Source organism: Myotis davidii, unplaced genomic scaffold (genome assembly GCF_000327345.1).
Source record: "Myotis davidii unplaced genomic scaffold, ASM32734v1 scaffold1065, whole genome shotgun sequence".
Taxonomy (NCBI): domain Eukaryota; kingdom Metazoa; phylum Chordata; class Mammalia; order Chiroptera; family Vespertilionidae; genus Myotis; species Myotis davidii.
This window is the reverse complement of record NW_006297281.1, coordinates 422,804-447,100: the sequence shown is the minus strand read 5'-3', so window position 1 is coordinate 447,100 and position 24,297 is coordinate 422,804. Positions and strand designations below refer to the sequence as shown.

The following is a 24,297-nucleotide window of genomic DNA, read 5'->3' as shown; positions in this document are numbered from 1 at the left end:
GAGAGAAAGAAACATTGATGTACTGTTCAACTTATTTATGCATTCATTGGTTGACTCTTGTATGTGCCCTGACTAGGGATCAAACCTGCAATCAGGACAATCCTCTAACACGCTGAGCTACCTGGCCAGGGCAGATCTTATTTATTTGTTTCTCTTTTATTAGTGTAGATATTATTGATTGATTGATTTTTGAGAGAGAAAGAAACATTGATGTACTGTTCAACTTATTTATGCATTCATTGGTTGACTCTTGTATGTGCCCTGACTAGGGATCAAACCTGCAATCAGGACAATCCTCTAACACGCTGAGCTACCTGGCCAGGGCTTAGATCTTATTTATTTTCATTTGTGTATGAGCAGGGGTTTCCTGGCCAGCTGTCGGGGATATCATCAGCCGGGTCCAATCCCTCACTTCCGGGTGGCAGGGCCAGCCAGAGCCTCAGGTGGCTGATGGCCCCAAGACGAGCCTGGCACTCAGACTGTGCCCTCCTGGACAGAGGTGCACATTGGCCCCACCTTCCTGCGGACGTCAGGTTAGCCCTGGACTCTGTCGGTTAGCCCTGGACTCCAGCTGTGCCATGTCTGGGTCATGAACTCTGCAGCTTGTGAATTAAATGAGCGTGTCCACCGTTACCCTGGTTTGTCAGTTACACGTTTACAAATCCGAATGAAATCTTTCTTCACCAGGCTCAGGGGCTACTTAGGGCCGTCTTCTTTCTTTTGAAAAGTTCTGTCTGTTTTCAGAAGAAGCCTGCCTCTTGCTGGTGGTTTGACCTTTTCCATGCCGTCTTTTCTTGGACACAGTGATCAGACCACACTGTGCTCTCTGCCGGTGCCTCCCAGGGGCGGCCATGGCTCGGGCTCTACTGGCCTGGGAAGCCGTCTGGGGCCACCCTCAGGGCAACCCTGCAGGGGGTCTGGGATCTTTCTGGAGTCAGCGGGTCACAAGCCCAGCATCATCCAGTGTGGAGGATTTCGCTTTCAATGCCACTGTTGTTCTCACATGTGGTATCTGGTCCCAGTCACGGACCCTTGCCTGGAGTCTGTGGCCAGGTGGTCTGGAATTGCCAGGTGCCCTTATCTTAGAAGTGACATGGTATACAGTTGGTGCATACACGTGTCACATGGTGCACGTACGTGATTAATGTTGCTTCACTAAAAAGTATGACTATTTATACAAAGTGGCATAAATAAAGATGGTCAGTGGGCTTACACGAGCTCAGATCTGAGTGTGCTGCCAAATGAGGTTGCCACAGACTTACCCTTCTGTTTTAAGGCTTTCTGGATTTGGGGACTGTGTCCCGAGAATGGTACCTAGTGATGCAGAGGAAGTGACCCAATACATCCTTCCGGGGGGCGAGGGACGCCCTGAGTGTTCCTTTCCTAGCCCGGAGGGGCCCACGGGAGCCCCTCACGCGTGAAGAAGCACATAGGCCTCGTCCTGCACCAGGCCCCGAGCGAGGGGAGGATGGGAAAGGCCTGGGGCCTGTGGTCAGCAGGTGGCTCTCGGGCAGTGTTGTGAACAGGCCCCCATCTGTGTGGGAGAGGAGGGGAGGGGAGGGGAGAGCTGGTCCTTGCTGCTCCTCCCGTGTCCTCTGCGGGCCCGTACCCAAGGGTGAGGGATGGTGGTGTCGGACTTGGAAGAGACTAGCCGGAAGGGCACGGACAGAGGGTCACCTCCGAAAGCGAGGGGGCCTGGCTGGGAAGGCGCCTCCTGTGGGAGCAGGTGCCCCAGGGCAGCCGGGGGGCGGAGGTGCCATGGCAATGCCTTTCTCCATCACGGGAGCAGGTGCAGAGGGCGTGGCTGGGCCTGGGGTGGAGCTGTGGCCACATCCTCGCTGGGGCCTTGGGGCCTCTGTCCCATGTGGGGCCTCTAGTTCCGCAGAGTCTCCCTCTAAGCGTGGCTTGTTTTCCTGTGGGCAGATCTGCCGCCGTCTTAACGGGGTCCGGTTCACCAGCTGCAAGAGCGCCAAGGACCGCACAGCCATGTCGGTGACGCTGGAGCAGTGCCTGATCCTGCAGCACGAGCACGGCATGGCCCCGCAGGTCTTCACCCAGGCCCTGGAGTGCATGCGCAGGTGAGTGCGTGCCTGCCGCGCCCGCTGCCGCCCCCGCTCCCCGGCACAGCCCCCTCGCTCCAGCGTCATGCTCTGGTTTGACTTTGGAAAATTCACTAGCGTCTACGAAGTCAAACTACTGGCGCTCTCAAATGGAGACAGCGCTCTCCTTTCAGCCAAGGGAGTGTAACGAGCTAGCAGCCTAGAGCAGGACTGCACCGACACGGGGAGACGCAGCTCGGGTCGGGGAGCCAGGGAAGGCCTCTGGCCCATGGCATCCCAGCACCTGCTTGCTGGGTGTGAGTTAGAGCAGAGTGCTCAGCATGCACCTGCCGCCACAGCAGCGTGTCTCCTTGCTCACGTGAGCGACAAGAGCTGTCTGCAGGTGGCACTGGTCTGCTCCGCTTCTCTGGCAGTCGACACAGTTTGCTTTTTTGAGCAAAGTGTCAGATGAGTGCTCTGTGGTAGTGGCAGCCCTGCCTGCCCGGGGCCGTGGCGGCCTCGCCCTAACGGTGCTCTGATTCCGAGGCAGCAGCGTGTTTGCAGGGTGAGACTGGCACTAAAGGCTGCCTGCTGCCAACCGATGCCGGGGAGTGCACACCGCACATACCAAAGAAAGGATAAGAAACCTGGTCCGTCTCCTTCGCTGAGGTCCCCAATGCTGTCATTCTCGTTTCCTGCTGTCACTTCCACCGAATGTCTGTGCCATCTGTCCTCTCACCAAGTTCCTTAAAGTGTTCAATTCTCTTATCCTTTCTGTATGTTTCTGCCCTTTGACCTTCTCACAGCGATGCACAAGTGCCATGCCTGAGCCCTGCCTCTTGATAACAGCACCTTGTAAAAGTGAAATTGTTCTGTTCCTGTTCTGCTTTCCAATCTCCTCTGCACCCCTCTGCCATCTCAGAACACACCTCCCTGCCCTGAGCCTTGGGAGGCTGGAGGCTCTGCCCGTCCCTGACCAGCTCAGGCCTCAGGCCCAGGTCCTGGTGCTTCCAGCCACATCTGTGTCCTGGCACCTGAGGGCTGGTGGGAGGCCAGTCTGCTGACATGCAGACCTCAGCCAGCAAAGGAGCAGGAGCAGTGGAGGGGGTGCTTGCGGTTGTCGGGGCGAATATTAGGAGCAGTGGAGGGGGTGCCTGCGGTTGTTGGGGCGAATATTAGGAGCAGTGGAGGGGGTGCCTGCGGTTGTCGGGGCGAATATTAGGAGCAGGTCCATTCAGGAGCAAGTGAAGCCTGAAACATCACTGCAGGCAGAACAACTAAACGGACACATCGTGAGAGGCGGGCTTCCTTGGAAAAGCAGTAATGCCGGGAAGCAGAAGGCAGCAGGAGGAGAAGGCCCAGCAAGGGAAGGATCGGCTCCTTAAGGAGCCGTGGGCTGAGCCTGCAGGGTTGAGCAGGGCGTGACACAGGACGCTCAGGACGTCACTCACCCTGGGGTCACCGGCAGTCGGAGCTGACTCCGCAGCACAGAGCACACACCGTTTGGTAGACCAGCCTGAGCCCGGTGAGCAGTCGCTACGCAGACCTCTGCCCGGTGTTAGCCAGAGAAACAAGAACTCCTTCTGGCTGCATCTGAGCACAGAGGCCTCTGGAGGCCAGGGGGAGTGGCCTCCCGAGAGACAGGGACTGGCCCGCCGGCGGTGCAGGTGCACAGCTAGTGTAACAGTTCACAACACACAAAGCACTGTTTACTTCCTGTCCCATGATGAGTCAATATTCCTTATAGGAAAGTTAGAGTAGAGGTTGTTCACACACCAAAAAAATTTCCATATTCCTACTACTAACAAGTAACAGTGCTAACATTTGGTACATATTCTTTCATACATACCTACCTCCATACATGCATGCATACATACAGGTGTGAGTGTAGTTAATTCACACATTGGTTAACCAGCCCCTGAATAATACAGAAAACAAAACACACAAATACAATTATATGTGCAATTCTACCTTTTGTTTTAGCCTGCTGTTTATTATTTTTTAAAAATATTTTTATTGATTTCAGAGAGGAAGGAGAGGGAGAGAGATAGAAACATCAGTGATGAGAGAGACTCATTGATCAGCTGCCTCCTGCACGTCCCACACTGGGGCTCGAGACAACAACCCAGGCATGTGCCCTGGCCGGGAATTGAGCCGTGACCTCCTGGGTCATAGGCGGACGCTCAACCCCTGAGCCGCGCCGGCCGGGCTTAGCCTGCTTTTTCATTTAACTACCTTGTGAGCATTTTCCAGGTAAATGAATATAGACCTTATCATTTTTAGCATGGAATAACTCACCCAATTGATGAGGTCATGGACTATTTAAGCTGTGTATGGTTTTGAGCACTTTATTTTACTTATTTTTTATTAATCCTCATCTAAGAATATTTTTTCCATTAATTTTTAGAGAGTAAAAGGGAGTGGGAAGAGAAACATTGATGTGAGAGACACATTGCTGGTTGCCTCCCGCCCCCCCCAGGACCAGGAATCTAACCTGCAGCCCAGGTATGTGTCCTTGACCAGAAATCAAACCCACAACCCCTCAGTACGCATGTGACTAACCACACTGCTAGGGGCGTTTGAGCACTTTAAATTATGTGAGTATACTTCTGTGTGTTCCCAGCCACATTTTTCCTGTTGATTTCTTAGATTATAAAGGCTTTAAGCCAAATTGACAGACTTGCCACACCAGCCGGACTCCCTCCCTGGGGGTGTTACCACTCCTGCCACCCTTCTGGGCGCTCCCGACTGCTGTTGGCCTGTTTTCTTTCCTTGCAGTGAGGACCCCAGGGAAGGCCTCCTGAGGGACAGGCACCATTCCCTGGCCTCCCTGCCTCTCTGACCCCACCCACCTCCAATGATGTTTGTCTTCTTAAGGTTTCTTGTTTATGTTTCTCTGAATTTTCTGACATCTCTACAGTGAACATATATATTACCGTAATAATCATTTAAGCAGTTAGTAAAAACAAAATTCCATCCTGTTTTGCCTCTGCTCACCCCAGAATCCTCAGCACCAGCACCTGCTGCCTGTCCACCTGACCTGGTGGCACCTCGGGCTGTGGCCACACGCATTTGCTTTAAGGTGGCTTCCGTGTCTGCTTTATCTGGTGGGAAGATGTGTGCACACACTACCAGCCCAAGGGGACTGAGTCCTCAGCCACTATTTCTGGCTACAGTGGTGGCCAGGCCTGGGCTCAGCTGAGAGCCCTGTGCAGGCAGCAGGCAGCAGTGGCCATGCTCCCGAGTGAAGGAGTGGGTTTCAGGTCTCCTGCTTTCTCCCTTGTATTGGACCAGGTGGGAGAGGACAGCGTGCAGGCCAGGCGTGGGTGGTGGGGAGTGGGCGGGCACCTCCTGGAGGCCCAGGGTGGGCAGTGGCAGTGCCATGCTACAAATGTGAACAGCCAGCTCTCTCAAAATTTGCCCAATTGGGGGGCATCAATATTCAAGCTATCGGGGGACTCCTTGGGCCAGGCGGTGGGGAGAGAGGTGTACATTGCTGGTGGTCCCTCTGCCTCCAGTGCCGCTGCAGCCCTCAGAGTGGGCCTCCTACGTAGCCACAGAGATGCCCCGACTGCCCAGGCTGGGGGACCATCCTCGAGTGCCCGCAGCCCCAAAAGTGTCCCTGTCAGAGCGGCACATCCCAGCAGGGCCAGCCAGGCTTCCGCTTCCTCTGGGCAAGCCCAGGACGTCTGGCCCATCCCTCTCCCAGTGGGTCCTTGGGGGCCGCTACTGTGTCCCAGCCCGCGGGCTCTGTCACTCTTGCCACCTTGGTGGCCATGCATAGGGCACATGGTCCCAGAGTCCTGTGGTTCTGGCTGCCTCTCACCTCAGGCATTTCTCCTGAAGCACCCAAAGCGGGGAACCCAAATTTCCAGGGAAGCTGGGTTGGATGCCATTCTTGGGGACAGTAACTTGAAAAGCTGGAGCCACTAGTAGCTCTTGCCTGCCACTGCTCAGCCTGACTGGCGGGGGCTCCGCCTGCGGTTGACAGGTGAGGTAAGTGGTCTTTGTTTGATCTGCTCATCAAGAGGCAGTGTGGGCAAGCTCAGCTGCCCCGCCGCTCAGGCACCTGTGGGAAGGTCACCCAATGGTTCTTCATGCTCAGCTTGCTATTTGAGGTCCGTGTCTTCGCAGCATGTGAGCGCATGGCAGGCCGCATGTGCGTGGGCAGCTGAGAGCGTGAACATGGAAAACCATTCCGCCCGCCTACTTGTGTGTGTTCGGTAGACTACAGGACTTTTTCTTATTTCCACTTCTCTTTCTCTCCTTTTTCTTGTAACTGTGCTGGTTTTGTTTTGGTATTCCTGTCACACCCTTTTCTGTTGTGGTTTCATCCCTTTTTTTAAAATTTTATCTTTTGGTTCTCCTCTTTTTCCCATAATTTTGATAAAATCCATTGCATGTGTCTCTCTTTTTTCCTTATTTCTTTTTCCTTTTTCTTTTCCTTTCTCCCAAACCTTTTCCTTTTCACAGCATTGGAACACGGGAGGTAGTCACCCAGAAGAACTTGAGCGGCCTGGTGCCCATCCGAGACTTAAGACTAGACCCCAGCCTCCTCTGTTCCATCCCGCTGTTAGCGCTGAGCCCCAATTTACTGATTGTGTGGCTCTTTCTGAGCATAGCGTACCTGGTGGCCAAATTGCGTTGCAAATGAATGACATTATGAAAAATTAGTCACCAGAAAACACAAGTGCCAGAGTATGTCCCACCACCGGGCACCTACCTGGACAGAGGGATGTGTCAGAGCGGGTCTGCCAAGAGAGAGCTCATGCCTTACCGTTTGCCCTTTGTTGTTTTGAACTGTAAATACCTGCCGAATATTTCACCAAGAGGACTTGTTTGTTCAAATTCTATAGTTTTCAGTGCTTGTAACATGTTCTCACAGTGCCCTGTGACTGCATTGTGTAGCTGGCCTGGAATCCCTTGTACCTAATCTCTTACTTTCTGATGTAAAGCTATTTGTTACCTGTATCTCTCACATGCCCTGTTTCCAAGAGAAAGGAATTCTGTCTGAAAAGAGTTTGTATATTTGATACTATTCCTTAAATGTGCGCTGACCTTCCCTTTCCTTTGGAAGAGAAATGAGGACGGCCGATGCTTTGTAACTGGCTCCGCTGTGTGAGCCTCTTTGATGGGACCTGGCCTTCCTGCTTTCATTTCAAAGCGCAGCCCCTTAAGTTACAGTAGCAAACAGTGTGCAGAATCATCACATTTCCTTGCTCATGTTTATTATTTCCAGTGTGAGATGACAGAAGCTGTGAACACAGTAGCACATTGTACCAAGTGAGGCACATAAAATAACATCGCATGTGGCTTTCGATGTACTCTTCTACATCCTTAAGGGCCGTTAAAGCGATTACGGGAATTAATGCATAGAGTAATGAAAGGCTGTTAAAGTTATACATGTTTATTTTTCTTGAAGTAGCATTCTTCATTTTAAAGAGCTTTGAATTTGGATTAAAGTCCAGACATCTTTTCTCTCCAGAAATCAAATGTAGTTAATAATGAAAAAACCAAATGTCAAAGAAAAATGACCCATAAATGAGGCTTGCCTGTTGGGCAGTTGTGCCGGATGGAGCTGTGAGCGAGAGGAGTTACTCTGGTCTCTGCTATTATCGCTCCTAATTTTAAGAAGGCCCTGTCCATAGCTGGGGTGACTTAACACCCGCGTTTGGCAGAAGGAGCTGTACACCGTGATGGTGACAGAAGGAACTGGGGAGCGTCCCACGGGCCCTGCAGGCGGAACGCCCAGCGGCTCTGTCTTCCAGCTCAGATGGGGTTGTGATCTGGTCTTGACCTCTAGCTGGCTCCACACACTGTCTTTTATGAAAATGTTTTTTGGTTTTTTACCATTCTAGAAAAACGAGTGAATTTAGAGAAGCTGGCTTTTCCAGAAACTTGGCACTCACACATGCACACAAACCCAGTCCCCACAGAATCTGGCCTCTCCATTCCGCCTCCCAGACTTCCAGAACTTATCCTGGGGTTTCTCTGTTTTGGCATCAGACCTGCATCTGGGTCCTAGGAGTCCCAGAAGCAGTTAACAGCGAGTAACGAATGCGGATGGAGACTTTGATTCACGAACCGAGGGAGACGTTCTCCTCACAGGCCTGCGCACCTTTCCCAGGCCTGGAGCACTGTGGCAGCTCCGGGGCCGGGGCACCCTGTGGGCAAGGGCAAGGGGTTACACTGCCTTTTTTGGAACAAATGTGTGGCCGTGCTGTGGCACAGTTCCTGCATCCCTCAGGGGTCTCCGAGTGCCCAGGGAGTGGCTGGGCACGTGACCCTGGTCCCCAGGGTCTGAGTCTTTGAGAAGGACCTTGCCCACTTGCTCTCCTGCTTGCGGTGTACATGACTCTTGTTCACTTTATGTGGAGGCAGGAAAGTAGAGCCCACACACAGCCCCCCAGGCACGGCTCTGGGCAGATCCCCATGCCCCTGGGGTGACGCGCCCTGGCGCCCACCTCTGACTGTAGACAGCCCGCCCGCCTCTTCCCTGGGCCTCCTTGATCCCTCTGGCTCCATTGACTCCCTGGGGCCCACGGCAGGCAGGGGGCCATGCCAGCAGCAGAAGCCTGGAGGCAAGGGGGGCTCCTGGCTGCTTCCTGCTGCGGTGGGTTGGGCATTAGGTGGAGGATGGGCATGGTAGGGGGAGAGGGCCAGCATGAGGGAGGACACCATCAGCCTAGGCTGTGGCTTGTTGGTTTTTAGGAGAACAGCTGAGACTCGGTGTGCCCACCCTTCATGCTGAGTTTTAATCTCACGAAGGCCTTTTACTCATGAAATCAGGCTAACATCTATCCAGATCTCTCCTGCTTTAGTGAGAAGTAGGCAGGATGAAACAAATGGGAAGGTGGTTCAGGAAAGGGGCATCGCTGAGGCTTGGTGCTGGTTTCCAGGTTGCTTCTAAGGTGAGGCGAGCGCTGAGGCCTGGCCACTGGCCATGTCAGGTCCCTGAGACACTGAGGCACCCACTGCGTTCTGAGAGGTAGAGCCCACAGGAGGGGAGACCAGAGCTGTTTCTCGGTTCCATTCTGATTTTTCATTTAAAATGGATGTTCTCCAAAAGTTTATGCTATAATCCATTCAGCCAGTTAAGCCAGTAATTAGCTTCTTTAACATATAAATAAAAGATAATGTCAAAGTTCCCAAATTATTCTTTGCCCCTTCAAAGCAATTTGGCATTGATTCTGATGGTTGGCTTCTGAGAAGTATGCATATTCTGTATAATAAAAGGCTAATATGCAAATCGACTGAACGGCGGAATGACCGGTCGCTATGATGTGCACTGACCACCAGGGGGCAGACACTCAACCCTTGGTGGTCAGTGCGCTCCCACAGTGGGAGCGCCACTCAGCCAGAAGCCGGGCTCAGGGCTGGCGAGCTCAGAGGTGGAGGGAGCCTCTCCTGCCTCCGCAGCAGCGCTAAGGATGGAGACTACGTGCCATGGGCATAGAACTTGAAGCTTCTGTTGACATGGAATTAAATCTTACCTGATCATTGGACGTAGACAAACACAGCCATCGTTTCCTCTAGGGCCTCCTGGGACACCCGTGACACCTCACTGAGGCCTAAAGGCTCTGGGGCGAGGGAAGCATGTTTGAGTTACTAAGTTACTTATTCACAAGCAGGGGACTACTTTTCTGAAATACCCTGGCTTGTACATAAAATCAGTCTCACCCAAAATATTTCACATGTTCTTGAAAATGAGAGTGTCATTTTCACTTTAAAAGGCCCAAGCACTTTCCAATAACATCTTTTTTAAAATGCATGATATAATGGTGTTGATACGATTGGAAATATTTTTTTAAATCACTGTTTCTTGGTAACTGCAAATTTTACATTTCATAGGAGGGAGTTTTGTACTAAATTTGATAACTAGCTGATTTAATTGCTAGTCTTAGAAAATATAAAAGTAGTTAGACCATGCAATAGAAAGTCATTTATATTCAGAATTGCTTTTACCTGTGAATTTGATGCACACTTTCCAGAGAACTCCCCTGATGCTGTCCTGCAGGTCCATGAGGCCTGCCTGCGCACCTCATCCTCTTGCTCTGCATTTGCTTTGCGCACTCGGTTACCACGACAACCTCCCCCAAATGCAGCACCATTTCTCTATGAAAGGGCACCTGTGGGCTCTCACTGGCTCTTCTGAAAGGCGGCCACCCTGAGGGCAGCCCACCTGGAGAAGGTGGCCGGCTACCACCAGGGAACACGGCGGGGTCCCTCCTTCACGACACTCCAGCCCTGATAGCCATTCAGACCCTCCAGGCAGCCGTCACCTGGGCCCACTGGACTGAAGGCTTTGCACTTGGGGGACAGCCGGTAGAACAGCCTTCTCAGTCACGTGGCTTTGCTAACATAGAAAGATGCAACTTCTTAAAGGCTTTGGTAAGAGTCCCACTACTTCTTTTACATTTAATTTGTCATGTAACAGAATCTTTGACCCACCACAGAACCATGAAATACCTAGACGTGAAACACATGAAACCATTAACTTTAAAAAACGTTTGCTTCCACCTACAGTGCTGCTTCCGCACATGCAAAACTCAGCCCCACACACGCGCCCATCGCTGTGCTTCTTAACTGCCTCGTTCAGAAACCATCTTACGTGTGTATTGTTGCAAATAGTCTGGCACCCATTTAAATTAACCTTTTTTTTAATGCTATAAAAATAATCAGTTCATTTCATCTTAGTTTAAGTCTTCTTTTTTTCCTTTTTTACTGCTGTCATTTCTTGTGCTTGTTTTTTTCCCCAGTGAGGGTTGTCGAAGAGAAAATACAATGAAGAATGTTGGAAGTCGCAAATATGCATTTAATTCCCTGCAGCTGAAGGCTTTCCCCAAGCATTACAGGCCTCCCGAAGGGACTTACGGCAAGGTTGAAACTTGAACACACGGTGTCCTCTCTAGCTGTCATATAACAAATGTGGGGACCCTCTAGTGTCACACACGAGTTCTTCACCAAGACCTGAAGGACTGGTTTTTACTTTTGTGTTTTTTAAAAAATATTTCACTAAGGAGTCTATGAAGCATGTTTTTTATTCGATTGGAATTAGTAGGAGGTAATGTTGGCTCAATAGTGTGGATAGTAACAACTGCCCATTTAAACCGCCTGCAGCCAGAACCTCAGATAGATGTCATGATAGTCACCTGTAGGTCTGAGATGCTAAGACTTTTTAAATGCCCACTTAGGCAGCTGCTCACTTATTTTTCTACTAAGTAACTCAAAACTGAGCATCGAATTACAATCTACTTCTAAAAAATCTGAATGTAAAACAGTAAATAGTAAACAGTTGGATCCTGGACAGACCAATAAGTGTTTTATGTTAATTCAAGTTTTGGGGAGAGGCTAGCTCTGGCTCAGGCAGTGAAAGCAGGTGGTTCTACTGAATTATCCTGTGAGGGCACAGGCAGGGCCAGAGCGCAGGCTGAGAAACAGCCCAGACAGACTTTATGGGTAGGTAACCCCTGCAGAGCCACTCACACAGTGGGGGCCACTCTGTTCCTTTGAGTTCTGGAACGGTGAGTGCTGGGGAACAGGAAGCCTGCTGCCTGCCTGTCCTCTCAACCTACACCCTGGCCCCACCCTGCCCGTGTGCAGGCCCCCTTCCCGGGCGCTCCAGGACCTCTTGGCAGTGGGGATTTATGTGTAGACAGTGGAAGCCTAAATCTTTCCAGAACAGACTTCCTTTTGTGGATTTCCCAATTGTCTTCTAAAAATCAATACAATCATGTTTGAAGGTCTGATGAAAGTGTCTTTTAAGTTTGCAATAATTGTTACTATCTTCTCATTCTGTTATGTAACGTGACTATTGAGAAAGTTGAAATTAGCTCTGAAAATGAGATGTTGAAAGGGATTAATGGGCCATAAAACAGGGATTTCATAGAAAATGATGTCTGGTCATCTATTATAAGATGATGAGTCTTATCTGCACATAGCAGAGTTTTTTCCTCAGTTTATATGTTTTATCAATTGTTTATTGTGATGATTATGTTCATATGTTATTTAAAAGGCTGTAAAAGAAATATATGTGGCACATTGAAGATGTTGATCCTAATGATTGGTGCATCCTTAGGAAATCCCTGTGTCTAAGATTCTGGGAACTATTCTTCAGGCTCCTTTAGAAATGCCACTTGGAAACATGTAACAAACTTGGGCCTGGGGAGCTGAGGCACAGGCAAGACTGCCCATGGCAGGACACAGGGGTGAACAGCAGGGAGGGTGCCACTCGATGGCCTTCCAGATCCCTGCCCACGCGGAAGCCAGTGCGCAGGCAGCGCTTGCCGTCTCCTGAGGCCCACGGAGGGGACGTTCCCACGGGTTGCATGGGGCCTGGTGTGGAGGACGCGTCCATGAGGGACGGCTGCAGCTCATGTCGCTGTCAGAGAAACCCGCGTCCACCACGCCCCCTGCAGAGGGGGCCCATCCCCTCTGGGCCCATCCCTGTTGTTTCCAATATGGCTGACTCAGCCTTTCACCTCCCACCACTTCACCCATTTTGTAATTTTTCTAGTATCTTTTATATTTTCATCTTTTTTTATTTTATCATCACTACCTTTTAAAATATTCCCTTGTCTTCTTAAATGCCACCCATATTTTTGTTGTTATTGTTTGAAGAGCATTAAATACCTGCATTTATCAAAAGGGAACATAGCAAATGTTGAGTCAACTGTTAGCAGTTTTGCATGGGGCACCTTTTTTGTGAATTATTTTCCAATTTTGGCTTCATATTATGCACATCATAAAACTCTAAGACTTGGCTAATCACGTAGGAAACGCTCAGGCTCCAGAATCCCATCTGAGCCCTGCGGCTCCCGTGCGGCCAGCCTCCCAGGGCTCCCGCCGCACACTTACCAGGCTCGCTCGCTGAGCAAGGCCAGTTGTGGTGGTGCTGGCAGCGCCTGGGACGTGAAGGAGCTTGGAGTGCCCAGGTGCACAGGAAGGCAGTCTTCCCGGCACCACAACGTAGAGGTCCCGCCCAGTGTGCCTTCTCGGCCACTGAACGAGCACGGAGGCCTGAAGACCGGGCGCTGTGGGTGTCGGCGCACCTCAGCAGCTGCCTTTGGTTCCCTCTGAAACACACAAGTACCGTGCAGTAGTTTCGTCCTGCAGTTGTATTTGCCAAGCTTCGTGCACGGAAGTACCTTTATTTATTTGTTTTGGCCAGTATTACTATATATGAACATGTACTGTTTTATATATTCTTAGCTCATTCAAAGCCATGTATGCTATAAATGTGCTAGTCTTTAGAAGGATAATAAATAACTGACGAGAACATTAAACTTGGTCTTGCCTGGCTCATTCTGTTGCATTAGGACGGGTTCTCTGGCCGGCATCTAACTGGACGATTATTAATGGGCGTTGCATTGCGTGCTTGGGTGTTTGTAAACGGGCCCATGAGAGAATTGTTTTATGACCGTCCTCACTCAATTGGAAGTGAAGGGGTATAGGAGGGTGGGACTAAGAGCATGGACGTCCACTTCACACAGCCCCAGGTACCAATCCTGTTGTCACTCCTTGGCTGCTTCCTCGTGTGGAAAGTATGGACACAACAGTCCGTTCTTCACAAGGCAGTTGTGAGGCGCCCAGTTGTGAGGCGCCGTGGCTGAGTACATGTTAGATGTTCCTGGCCACGTCCATTGATATGGGTCACATCTTCTCTGGGTGCCTGTTGATCTGCTGCATCACTTGCTAAGATGTTTCATTAATGGTTTGATTGTTCCTTATAACCAGATTACATCTTGTGCCTTTTTTTAGACACGTCCCCAGTGACTTCCCTTGGATAAATTCCTGACAGTAGAAATGTACAATTAAAGGACAGTGTAAATGTTTTTAAATTTTTGAATTTTTCCTACAGGCTTACCTCGGAGATATGGCGGTTTGGGTCCCAGACCACCACAATAAAGTGACTATCACCAGCATGTCACACTAATGTTATGGTTTACCACTGTATATAAATGTGCACACTCTACTATAATCCATTAAGTGTGCAATAGCATTATGTCTAAAAAAACCAGTTATTTACCTTAATTAAAAATTACTTTATTATTTAAAAATGCTGACCATCATCTGGGCCTTCAGCAAGTCATCATCTTTTTGCTGGTGGAAGGTCTTGCCTTCAGTTTGTAAAAACACAGTATCTGGGAAGCCCAGTAAAATGAGGTTTGCCTGTATTATTCCCAGAAAGTTAGGCTTCCCACCTGTAGCATGCGCCTTTTCCTTTTATTATTACTGATGTTAAAAATTGCATCTTGTTTCAAGTTCACTGTCTTTGATTATTGTGAAAACTGAACATCATTTATACTTCTATTTATATTTCTACTTTGTGACTTCATTGGCGTGGTGGTCGTTTTTATGGATTGTTTGTAATATACAATACTGCATATCAATCTGTCATATGTTGCCAAGTTTTAAAACCAATCTGTCAGTTGTCTTTTAGCTTTACGATACGGGGATAGAGAAGTTTTAAACTTGAATGTGGTCAAACATGCCTTTTTCTTTTTCATTTTGGTGCTTGTTTTGAAAACAAGTCCTGACTTTACTGAAGGGGAGTTGGCGTACCCGTCCCTGTCCGTGGGGAGAACGCCCCTCCCCATCCTCTGCTAAAATTTGGCAAATGGGCAGGAACTCTGCCTGTTGTTATGACAGCTATCACTCCCCAGGCTGTGACACAGAAACCCGAGCATGGAGGTACAGGGCAGTCACACTGCAAACTTCCCCTCGACTCCTTTTGTGCCTCAGCACTGTCTTTGCCAGGATTCCTTCCTGCACAGGCTCCCAAGGGGCCTTTTTGGCAGGTCTGCATTCAAACACAGACCTCATGGTGCTGACACGCTGTTGTATCATGTAACAAAGGGAAGGAAAGCTGAGACAGTGAGAACTTCCACAGTGAAGAAGACGACTTTTTTTTTTTTGTTAATCCTCACCTGAGGATATTTTTCCATTGATTTTTAGGAAGAGTGGAAGAGAGCAGGAAAGACAGAAACATCAATGTGAGAGAAACACATCGATCGGTTGCCTCCTGCACAAGCCCCAATCAGGGCTCAGGCCAGGGAGGAGCCTGCAACCGAGGTACGTGCCCTTGACTGGAATCGAACCTTTGGTCCACCGGCCGCCGCTCTATCCACCAACTGGCTAGGACAGGACATCTCTATCAGCGAGATGGATGTAGAAACAGCATTCCATGGCTTCTTGCTCCCTACACTCACCATCCCTTGGCTCTGTGTCTCCCTCCTGGTGGTCTACGGCTTACCATCCCTCCCTTCTCACTGATTTGCTTGTCATCCTCCACCCACGCTAACATTACGGTATTCCCTAGGTTTCTGTCCTTAAATTTCTTCTCACTTGAATGCTTTTCTCAAAAAGCCTTATCTCTTCCTATGGAATATATGACCAATTATTTGCTTATGACTCCCAGATTTCTAGGTCCCCCTGAGCCTGAGTCCAGATCCAAACACATCCTATTGTACATGAGTGTCTCCAACAGTCTGTCAACACCAAACTTCTGCATCCTCCTCCACGCAGGCTGAGCCTTCCTGATAAATGACCCCGCCTTCCACCCTGGGGTCATCTTCTCCCTTGCCCAACACATCCCAGCAGCCACTAAGATCTGTATCCCTTCAACCCACCCATAACTCCATGCACACGGCCCAGGTGCATGTCCGCGTTCTCTCTGATATGGACCACCATCACTCAGCCTCATTTCTCCAAGGCCTTTCTCTGTGGTGATTTCTCTCCACAGAATGAGTGGCCCTTTTAGGAAAATACTTTACGACACACAATTTTTAATATATATGATCATTATATCATGTATATCCTATCCATCATGCTAACTTACCTTTAATTTTGTCCAGCATGTTACTGTGTCCAAAACAGCAAATGTAATGACTGTTGCAAAGGAGCTACTCAAAAAGGTTTATGGAATTAATAGATGGGTGGGCTTCTTCAGTGTCTCATATCTGTGCTCCGGTGATGGCTTCTGGCTTACCGGGATACACACGCAGGGTTTACAAGGTACTTATCAGGAGTGCACATGCAGGGAGCTACAAAGTACTTACCAGGGTCACACACACACAAGTTTCACTTCTAAGTAAAGTTAAAATTCACTCTAATACAAAATGGAGTTTGCTTATGCTAACCTATACTAACTAAACTTACTATAACAACTAAACAAGACAGATTAAATAAAAGACAGTTTTATCCTAAACTTTCACAATAGACATTTTCTCCCAGGCTCCATGTTATTGATTTTAACATTCCCAATAGTGGCTTTCAGAATATTCACAAAGGATGTACAAAGTGTGTCATTTGGCTGAATCATGTTTGACAATAACTATCTTTGTGCTTTAAAACAATTCCTTTTTTATTTTTGGTTAATCCTCACCTGAGGATACTTTTTCCATTGCTTATCAGAGACTAGAAGGGAGAGGTGGGGGAGAGAAAGAGAGGGAGAGACACACACACACACACATCAAGTGGTTGCCTCCCACCTGTGCCCCTTCCAGGTCTATCCTCTTGACCAAGGTCAAACCCATGGTCCTTTGGTCTGCGGGCAGACACTCTAACCACTGAGAAAACTGGTTTTAAAATAGTTTTAAAACCATTTTTAAAACGCATTTATTATGCTCCCTTGCTCATAACTGGTCAATTACATTTTTCTTCTAAAAATAACTCAGGACAATAAAATTAATTACAGATACTAAAAACAGAAATCATGCATTCTCTCCAGGGCTCCAGGTCCAACCAAACAGGTGTAGGAAAAAACATGTTTCCAACTTTGGTTACTGTGTTTTAATGACCAGAGGAAATCCTTGTTGTATTCATCTTCGTTTCAACATAAGTTATCAATATCCTTTTCTTCCTCTGAATCTTGACCTGGCATCCAACTGAAAATAAATGTACAATTAAATCAAATTTTGTACAACATAATTAAATACAAGTTTGCTAAGGGGCATCCCTACTGGAAAGAAGTAAACCCGTTTTCAGCACAATTAAGAAGACAATTGTCAAAGCTCTTTCTATGGAGCAGCCGGTGCCTTTCCCCACTCCTTTCCCCCAGGCATTTTCCTGGCCTCTCTCTTTCTCCTATGATCCAAGAGTTCTTTTGCCTCTGTATCTCCTTTCCTGAGCCCATTCCTTCTATGGCTCACTTCTAGCTCTGTGACTTTCTAAATAAACTCTTATAATTTGAGTCTTGGATCTGAATTCTTTCTTAGCCAGAACTCATGTACCAAGGTTGCTGAACTCCACTGCTCTAACGCCTGGTGCCATTTCCTGCCAACAATACAAAGGATTCATTTTATTTATTTTTTTTAAATATGTTTTATTGATTTTTTACAGAGAGGAAGAGAGAGGGATAGAGAGCTAGAAACATCAATGAGAGGGAAACATCGATCAGCTGCTTCCTGCACACTCCCCACTGGGGATGTGCCCGCAACCAAGGTACATGCCCTTGACCGGAATCGAACCTGGGACCCTTGAGTCCGCAGGCCGAAGCTCTATCCACTGAGCCAAACTGGTTAGGGCCAAAGGATTCATTTTAAATGTACAATTCAAAAGTTTTTAGCATACTCAACCATCACTGAAATCTCTTCCCATTCTTTCCTAATCCTTCTTCCCCCTTCACCTGCACTAACAACTATTAATCTTTCTGTTGCTATAGATTTGTCTATTCCGGACATCTATAATAATAAAAGTGTAATATGCTAATTAGGCTGGATGTCCTTCTGGACAACCTTCTGGACAAAGCTGGGCTACAAGGGAAGCTCGGGTTCCGGGTGCCAGAGGGAAGCTGGTGCTGGCTACTGGGGGAAGGAAGACCTACTCATGCACGAATTTCATGCATTGGGCCTCTAGTTTAATATAAATGCATATATGCAAAACGACTGAAAAATAAATGAGCTAAGTGTTTATCTTAAAGCTTTAGAAAAAGAAAAAATTAAACCTAAAGATAGAATGAAGGAGAAACAAAACAATTAAAGACTAAAATTTTTTTTTAAAGGCAATTGTTAGAACTACCATAAAACCCCACAAAGAACCCAAAATATTAAAGATGGCATTAAAAACAAGTTCCATTTAAGGTCACAATAGATTTTCTTCTCAAGTTTACTATAAATTACATTGACCTCTTTCTCTGAATTAAATTCAATATATGTTGTTCTAGCAAACTATTTTCTACTTAAGTTTTGTTTAGGTTAATACTCAAATGTATCTGAAATCTATAAATAGCAACTGAAAAAAGAACGAGCCTTGAAAAATGTAAGTAACACATGGCCATTTGGGGATTAAAAACCTTCAGTTACCTTCTCATTTGATGACAGACAGGATTAAGGCTCTCAGTATAGCCTCTTGGGGAGGAGGAGGAAGGTGAAGAGTATATAAGGCAAATTTGCATAGGCTGTCAATATCACTCCCTAGAAATTCTACAGGAAGGAATTATTTTACAGACAGACTCTATTAATGAGTCCAACATAACCAATGTGGGACAGACAGCCATTTCTTCATCTGATCACTACACGAAGCTGAGCCATATTTTCAAAAAATGAATAATTTTTAAACATGGGAATCATAATCAGGATGATGAGATGCTTTGTACTATGAGCAAAAGATAATTCAAACTTCCCATCTAACCTTCGGTCTGAGTCCTACACTCACTGTTTGAAATACTAAGTAAAATTACCAGCACAATTTAAATTGTTTCAGGTTTTTGCCAAACATGTATAATTGAAGTTGCATTAGTTAGGTGTAACATTAGTCTTTTCTTGGAGGACTAATAGTGAATTACAACTTTAAATTATACTTGCCAAGACTTCATTTTCATCATCAGAAATTCACAAAGGTCAGCAGCTATGGTTAGCATAGTGGCAGAATAATAGTCAGCTATGGGTTTTCATGAAGCTACCTAACATTATCTCCCTCAAGTTACAAATAACATCACTACCACCTATTAATTACAAGTCACTCACATATTTAATTCTACATAGCTAGTTTTTAACGTAAGCTTTTAAGAATCTTTTCTTACCATTGATCTTTTACATTCAAAAAATGAATTTTTCAAAGCTCTGCAGTTTCCTTCCTTCAGACACTGCCGAGGGGATTTTCCTTCCTGTGACAAATAAAACAATATAAGTACCTGGAAATTTCCTCAGAAACGGCATAACGGCCCTTCTGAAAACAGTTCTTTTTTTAAAAGCAAATGAGGAAAATTGTAATTTATCTAAGAGATAGTTCATAATTCATTTTGACTATTGTTACTTAAAAGAGAAAAGGCCAGAATTTTTTTAAAAAATGTGTAAACTAATTCTGGGCACTTAGGGGGGCTCTTGAGGTCTTGAAAACACTGGTTTCCATAGGATACTTTTCTTTAAAATCCTATCTAATAAAAGAGAAACATGGTAATTAGCCGTACATCTGCTACTCTTCCCATTGGCTAATCAAGGTGATATGCAAATTAACTGCCAGCCAATATGGCAGCCAGGCAGCTGGAAGCGAACATGAGGCTTGCTGGCTTCAGTGACAGAGGATTCCAGTATTCCCCTCCTGCCGCTGCAGGCCTCTGAGCTTGCAGTTTGAAACATTGTTACACACAGAAGCTAAACAAAACCCCAGAAACCTACTTTCAGCCAGCCGGGATCTCAGAGCTGGAGTTGAAACAGTGTTTTGATTATAGAACCAAAACAAACCAGATACCTGCTTTCAGCAGCGGAGGCCTAAGAGATGGAGCCAAGCCTCAGAGCTAAAGCTGGCCCAGAATAAAAAAAGAAAAAAGAAAAAAAGGAGCAGTTGGGAGCTTCAGTCCCCCGCCAGCCTGAAAACAGCCCTCAGCCCCTCACCCAGACTGGCCAGGCACCCCAGTGGGGACCCACACCCTGATCCAGGACACCCTTTAGGGCAAACTAGCCAGCCCTCACCCGTGCACCAGGCCTCAATCCTATAGAGTAAAAAATATGCCTCCCAGCACTGGAATCAGTGGAGTCACAAGGCCTCCCGGCACCGGGATCAGCGTGACGGGGCAGCGCCCAAACCCCCTGATAGCCCTGCGGCTCTGTGTGTGACAGGGGACGGGGCCACAACCGCCCTATCCGCCCTGCTCTGTTCGTGACGGGAAGGTGCCCCAACCCCGATTGGCCCTGCTCTGTGGGGGATAGAGGGTAACGCCCCAACCACCCCCCATGGGCCCTGCTCTGTGTGTGATGGGGTAGAGCCATAACCTCCCCATCGGCCCTGCCCTGAGTGTGACAGAGAGCGGCGCCCCAACCCCCTGATCCGTCCTGCTCTGTGTGACGGGGCGATGCCCCAACTCCCCTATTGGCCCTACTCTGTGAGTGACGGGGGGGAGCTCCCCAACCCCTTGACGGGCCCTGCTCTGTGCGTGACGGGGCAACGCCCCAACCCCCTGATTGGCCCTGCTCTGTGCATGACAGGGGGCGGCACGCCAACTCCCCAATCAGCCCTGCTCTGAGCCTGACCAGGGGCTGCACCTAGGGATTGGGCCTGCCCTCTGCCACCGGGGAGCAGGCCTAAGCCAGCAGGGCGTTATCTCCCGAGGGGTTCCAGACTGTGAGAGGGCAGAGGCCGGGCTGAGGGACTCCCCCCCACCTAAGTGCACAAATTTTTGTGCACCGGGCCTCTAGTGTTTATATAAAAATCTAGAAACTGTTATCTCCAGCTCCTTATGGATAAGAAAAGTAAAGAGTAAAAGTGAAAGGAGTAATGGTTTCTTCATTGATCTTAAAACTAAGAAGAACTAACACAAGAAAGTTGTGTGTACAACAGAGAGAGAGAACACACATGTGAGAGATCAGGCATCTGGTGAACGGGAGGGCTTGTTCTGGAAGGTAGTGCCAAGTGGCTTTAAAGTCACCACTTGTATCTTTTGATGCAAGCAATTTTTGATGCCACCAACACATCTCTGCATTTTCCCGCCTCCTGCCCCCCACAGCCAAGTTCTCTATTCTGAGAAGCTCAACTGAGTAAAAATTCCAAGAGGAAAGGGAGCTATGAGCAGAATTGACATGTACTTGTGAGAGAAGATCTGCCTAAGCCTGATGTGAAACTACTCCTCTTTAAACAGTGAAAGCTCCAAAGGAGGTTACAAAGAAAACTGGGTTAAGTCATCATTCCATTTTTGCCATCAAAGACATGATGCTGTTACAAGAATGTTCACAAGAGAAATGCTTACTTCTGACTCTTAATAAAAAGACATTTTTTTTCAAGCTCTATTAAAAATCCACTTTGACAAGGTAACAACTGCAAACTAGGTAAGTAGTATTTTTCTTTTAAGATAAGCATGGAATAAAAACCCTACTACTACCTCTACATTATCTTAAAATATTTAAATAAATCTGCTGTAAATTTAACACAAAGGCACTTAAATATATTGGACACATTTCACAATTCAAAAAGGCAAGATTAAAATTTAATTGCAGCAAAATTTCTTTTTGAATGCCCTATCCTACTAATTTGTCTAGTAACTAAGCCCTCACGAGGACTAATTTAGTAAAAAAAAAGAAAAAAGAAAGAGAGGGAAAAAAATCAAAACAGTCTGTGGGAAGTTAAAAAATGAATACTAGAAATTCCTGCCTACACAATAATACCAGGTAGAAAAGAAGATGTACACACTCAAAGGCTAACTGGCAGTGTGAGCACATCACAAAGCAGGGGGAAGTGCCTGCCAGAGGGGTTCAGTTTCCCAGGAATATCCTATATAATAAAAGGCTAATAAGCCAATCAACCGAATGGCAGAACCACTGGTTGCTATGATGCACACTGACCAGCAGGGGGCAGACGCTCTACGCAGGAGCTGCCCCATGGTGGTCGGTGCGTTTCCACAGGGGGAGCACCGCTCAGCCAAAAGCTGGGCTCAAGGCTGGTCAGCGCAGTGGCGGTGGCGGGAGCCTCTCTCGCCTCCATGGCAGTCGGACATCCCCCCGAGGGCTCCCAGACTGCGAGAGGGCGCAGGCCAAGCTGAAGGATTAAACCCCCCCAGTGCATGAATTTCGTGTACCAGGCCTCTAGTAAATATATAAAACATCTGGAAAAAGACTGAACTTGAATTTTTTGAATTATATGAGGTTTAATGACATCAAGCTATGATTTGCAATTCATGAGGGGAAAAATCAAAATCTTACATTATTTTACTATTAAAGAAATATTAATAAAAGAACATATACTGCTTATAAACACCAGCCTTATGCAGTGCTTGGCAATATAAAGGAAGATCATTATATCTTCTTACTCAAAGTGAGTTCCCAATGTAAAATGAGTCAAGCAATTCCGAGGATAAAAATGACCCGGTTCAGTGTTACTGTAAAAGCTCAAACAGCCAGAAGTAAGGTGCTCTAAAATCAGAACAATGTTAGTGTTATTACGAAACACTTTAGATAGATGTTAATGAAGACGAAGAAGTACTTACTACTTAGAGAATCACCTGGTGCATTCGTGCATCAGGAAAAATTAACCCAAATTTCACCTGCTCTGCGTAATCAGCGATTTCCCCTCAGGCAGATTTGATACCCGAATCCCACCACTCACCCAAACCACCAAAGTCAGACTGTTTTCCTGGATCTGCAAAACACACTGTTCTGCCTCGGTACTGCCTTTTACACTCCAGCTGAAGTCACCGCTCAGGATGAATTTACCACAAACTGTACATGCCCTTCCCTTTATGGGGCTGCATATGAGCATCCGGTTCTCCTCGGTGACCCAGTTCAGCGTCAATAAGGCCACTACCAACAGGGGACCGCACAGCCTGTGCCCCGTGTCCTGGCCCCGCTCTCTCATTTCCAGAGGTGCCGTTTCTGCACAGGAGAGAACGTGTCCCATTCATCCGGGCGCCCCTGTACTGGAGCGTGGCACTCAAAAGTTTGCTAAATAAATTCAATCACTGCAAAAACACAACCCAGCTTGGCCCTGACCGGTTTGGCTCAGTGGATGGAGCAGCGGCCTGCGCGGACTGATGGGTCCCAGGTTCGATTCCGGTCAAGGGCATGTTGGTTGCAGGCACATCCCCAGTGGGGGGTGTGCACTCTGATAAAATAAGGCGCTCTGCACTGGGCTCCCAAGGAATTCTGCTCTTAAAGCTTCTCATTACGTCAGTGCTCACAGGGCGTTTCGCGCAGGAATCTGGCTCCTCACAGCCTGTCCTTCCCTTCAGACCAGGCTGTGCCCGGCCTCCTACAGCCGCTGCGCAGGCATTTCAGGGGCTGAAGGGGCGTTTGCGCGGGAGGCGCAGCCCGGACGCAGCCGGCAGGGGATGTTGGTGGCCCCCGAGTCCTCGCGGGCCTCGCGGGCCTCGTGGGCACCGGGAAGCTGGGCTAGGTACCCTCTCAGGTCCATAACCGCTTAGACCTACAGTCGGCCGGCTGCTGAAACTAGGAAACCAACCGTAAACCAGGACCAGAAGCACCGACAAAGCCTCATGGTCAGGACCATTTGGGGATAGTTATCTCTCAATAACAGCACCTTTCTGAAACTGTATCTCCAGTTGCACACCACCGACTGCCCTCTGTATGTGGAAAAGGCAGCATTCAATCAATGTTTATTTAACCGAAATGGCTTAATCTTCACAAAAATCCAACGGGGCGGCGTCGTGATCTCCCACTTAAAACCGGAGGGACCCGAGGCTCCCACAGCGAATACGTTCAAGCTGATTACGTCGGGGCTGCCGTGCGCACCCAGCCCCCGTCACCCGGTCAGGTGCGCTGACCGCCGGGGGGGGCCCTCCTCTCCGACCCCGCCGACAGCCGCCGAGGCGCCCGCGCGCTACCTGGAGCACACAGTGGGACTGCAGCAGGCAGGCGCCCAGGTCCTCCTTCACGCCCGCGCACGCGCCGCCCTCCGGCTTGTCCTCGTAATACCGCGGCATGGCTGCGCCGGCCGCCCGCCACCGCCGCGCTACTTCCGGCCGGCACGGCAGCAACCCGGCTGCCCGCAAGCGACGTCCTCTGTGGAAGGAACCGGAAGTCAGCAGCAACAACTTCCGGCGAGCTCGAGGGAGGGAGGTGAGGGGGGACGCGCTACGAGTCCCCGGAGGCCGCGCGCGGCGGAAGTAGGCTCGCGTCACGTGTCGCGCCGGGGGGGCGGCGTACGTCTCGAGAAGGGAAGTAGGTCCTACGGCGGCTCGGCTCGACTCGGCTCGGCTGCTGGGCGAGGTGGCGGGCGGGGGTTTGCCGCCGGTGGAGGCCGCCGCGGGGCGCCCGGTGAGTTCGGGGGAGCGCTCCGTGCGACGCGGCGCGGGCTCGCCCGGTGCCCTTTC

General features: G+C 48.6%; 3 protein-coding genes across 22 annotated transcripts in view; 2 read left to right on the top strand and 1 right to left on the bottom strand.

Annotated features, from left to right (window-relative positions):
* The window catches only part of INPP4A (inositol polyphosphate-4-phosphatase type I A), a 64,660-nt gene extending 51,336 nt beyond the window's left edge, over positions 1 to 13,324 (top strand). For 12 of the 19 annotated variants that reach the window (XM_006773052.2, XM_006773061.2, XM_006773050.2 and 9 more), the window contains 2 exons: positions 1,924 to 2,078; positions 6,513 to 7,575. In XM_006773052.2, the coding sequence (XP_006773115.1) occupies positions 1,924 to 2,078; positions 6,513 to 6,693 (336 nt within the window). In that variant the 3' untranslated portion in view covers positions 6,694 to 7,575. Of the gene's footprint in view, positions 1 to 1,923; positions 2,079 to 6,512; positions 7,576 to 10,798 lie in introns of those variants that run through there. The other 7 variants (XM_006773058.2, XM_006773065.2, XM_006773057.2 and 4 more) reach the window with 1 other exon arrangement.
* Positions 13,325 to 16,633: 3,309 nt separating this feature from the next.
* LOC102763255 (cytochrome c oxidase assembly factor 5) lies at positions 16,634 to 24,014 on the bottom strand. Its single transcript, XM_006773046.2, has 3 exons — positions 23,809 to 24,014; positions 19,063 to 19,146; positions 16,634 to 16,927 (listed from the first exon to the last, which is right to left on the bottom strand). The coding sequence occupies exons 1-3, from the start codon at positions 23,905 to 23,907 to the stop codon at positions 16,886 to 16,888; spliced, it is 225 nt and encodes a 74-aa protein (XP_006773109.1). The 5' UTR covers positions 23,908 to 24,014; the 3' UTR covers positions 16,634 to 16,885.
* Positions 24,015 to 24,084: 70 nt separating this feature from the next.
* Positions 24,085 to 24,297, top strand: part of UNC50 (unc-50 homolog (C. elegans)) — an 18,984-nt gene continuing 18,771 nt past the window's right edge. The window contains exon 1 of one of the 2 annotated variants that reach the window (XM_006773045.2): positions 24,085 to 24,241. The gene's annotated coding sequence lies outside the window, so the exon portion shown is untranslated. The remainder of the gene's footprint in view (positions 24,242 to 24,297) is intronic. The other variant, XM_006773044.2, reaches the window with a different exon arrangement.

Coding starts and splice junctions, on each gene's coding strand:
- LOC102763255 (XM_006773046.2), bottom strand. CDS start 23,907: ATGCCGCGGTATTACGAGGACAAGCCGGAGGGCGGCGCGTGCGCGGGC. Junction 19,147..23,808: donor AGTCCCACTGTGTGCTCCAG/GTAGCGCGCGGG, acceptor TATTTGTCACAG/GAAGGAAAATCCCCTCGGCA. Junction 16,928..19,062: donor TTGAATGTAAAAGATCAATG/GTAAGAAAAGAT, acceptor ATTTATTTTCAG/TTGGATGCCAGGTCAAGATT.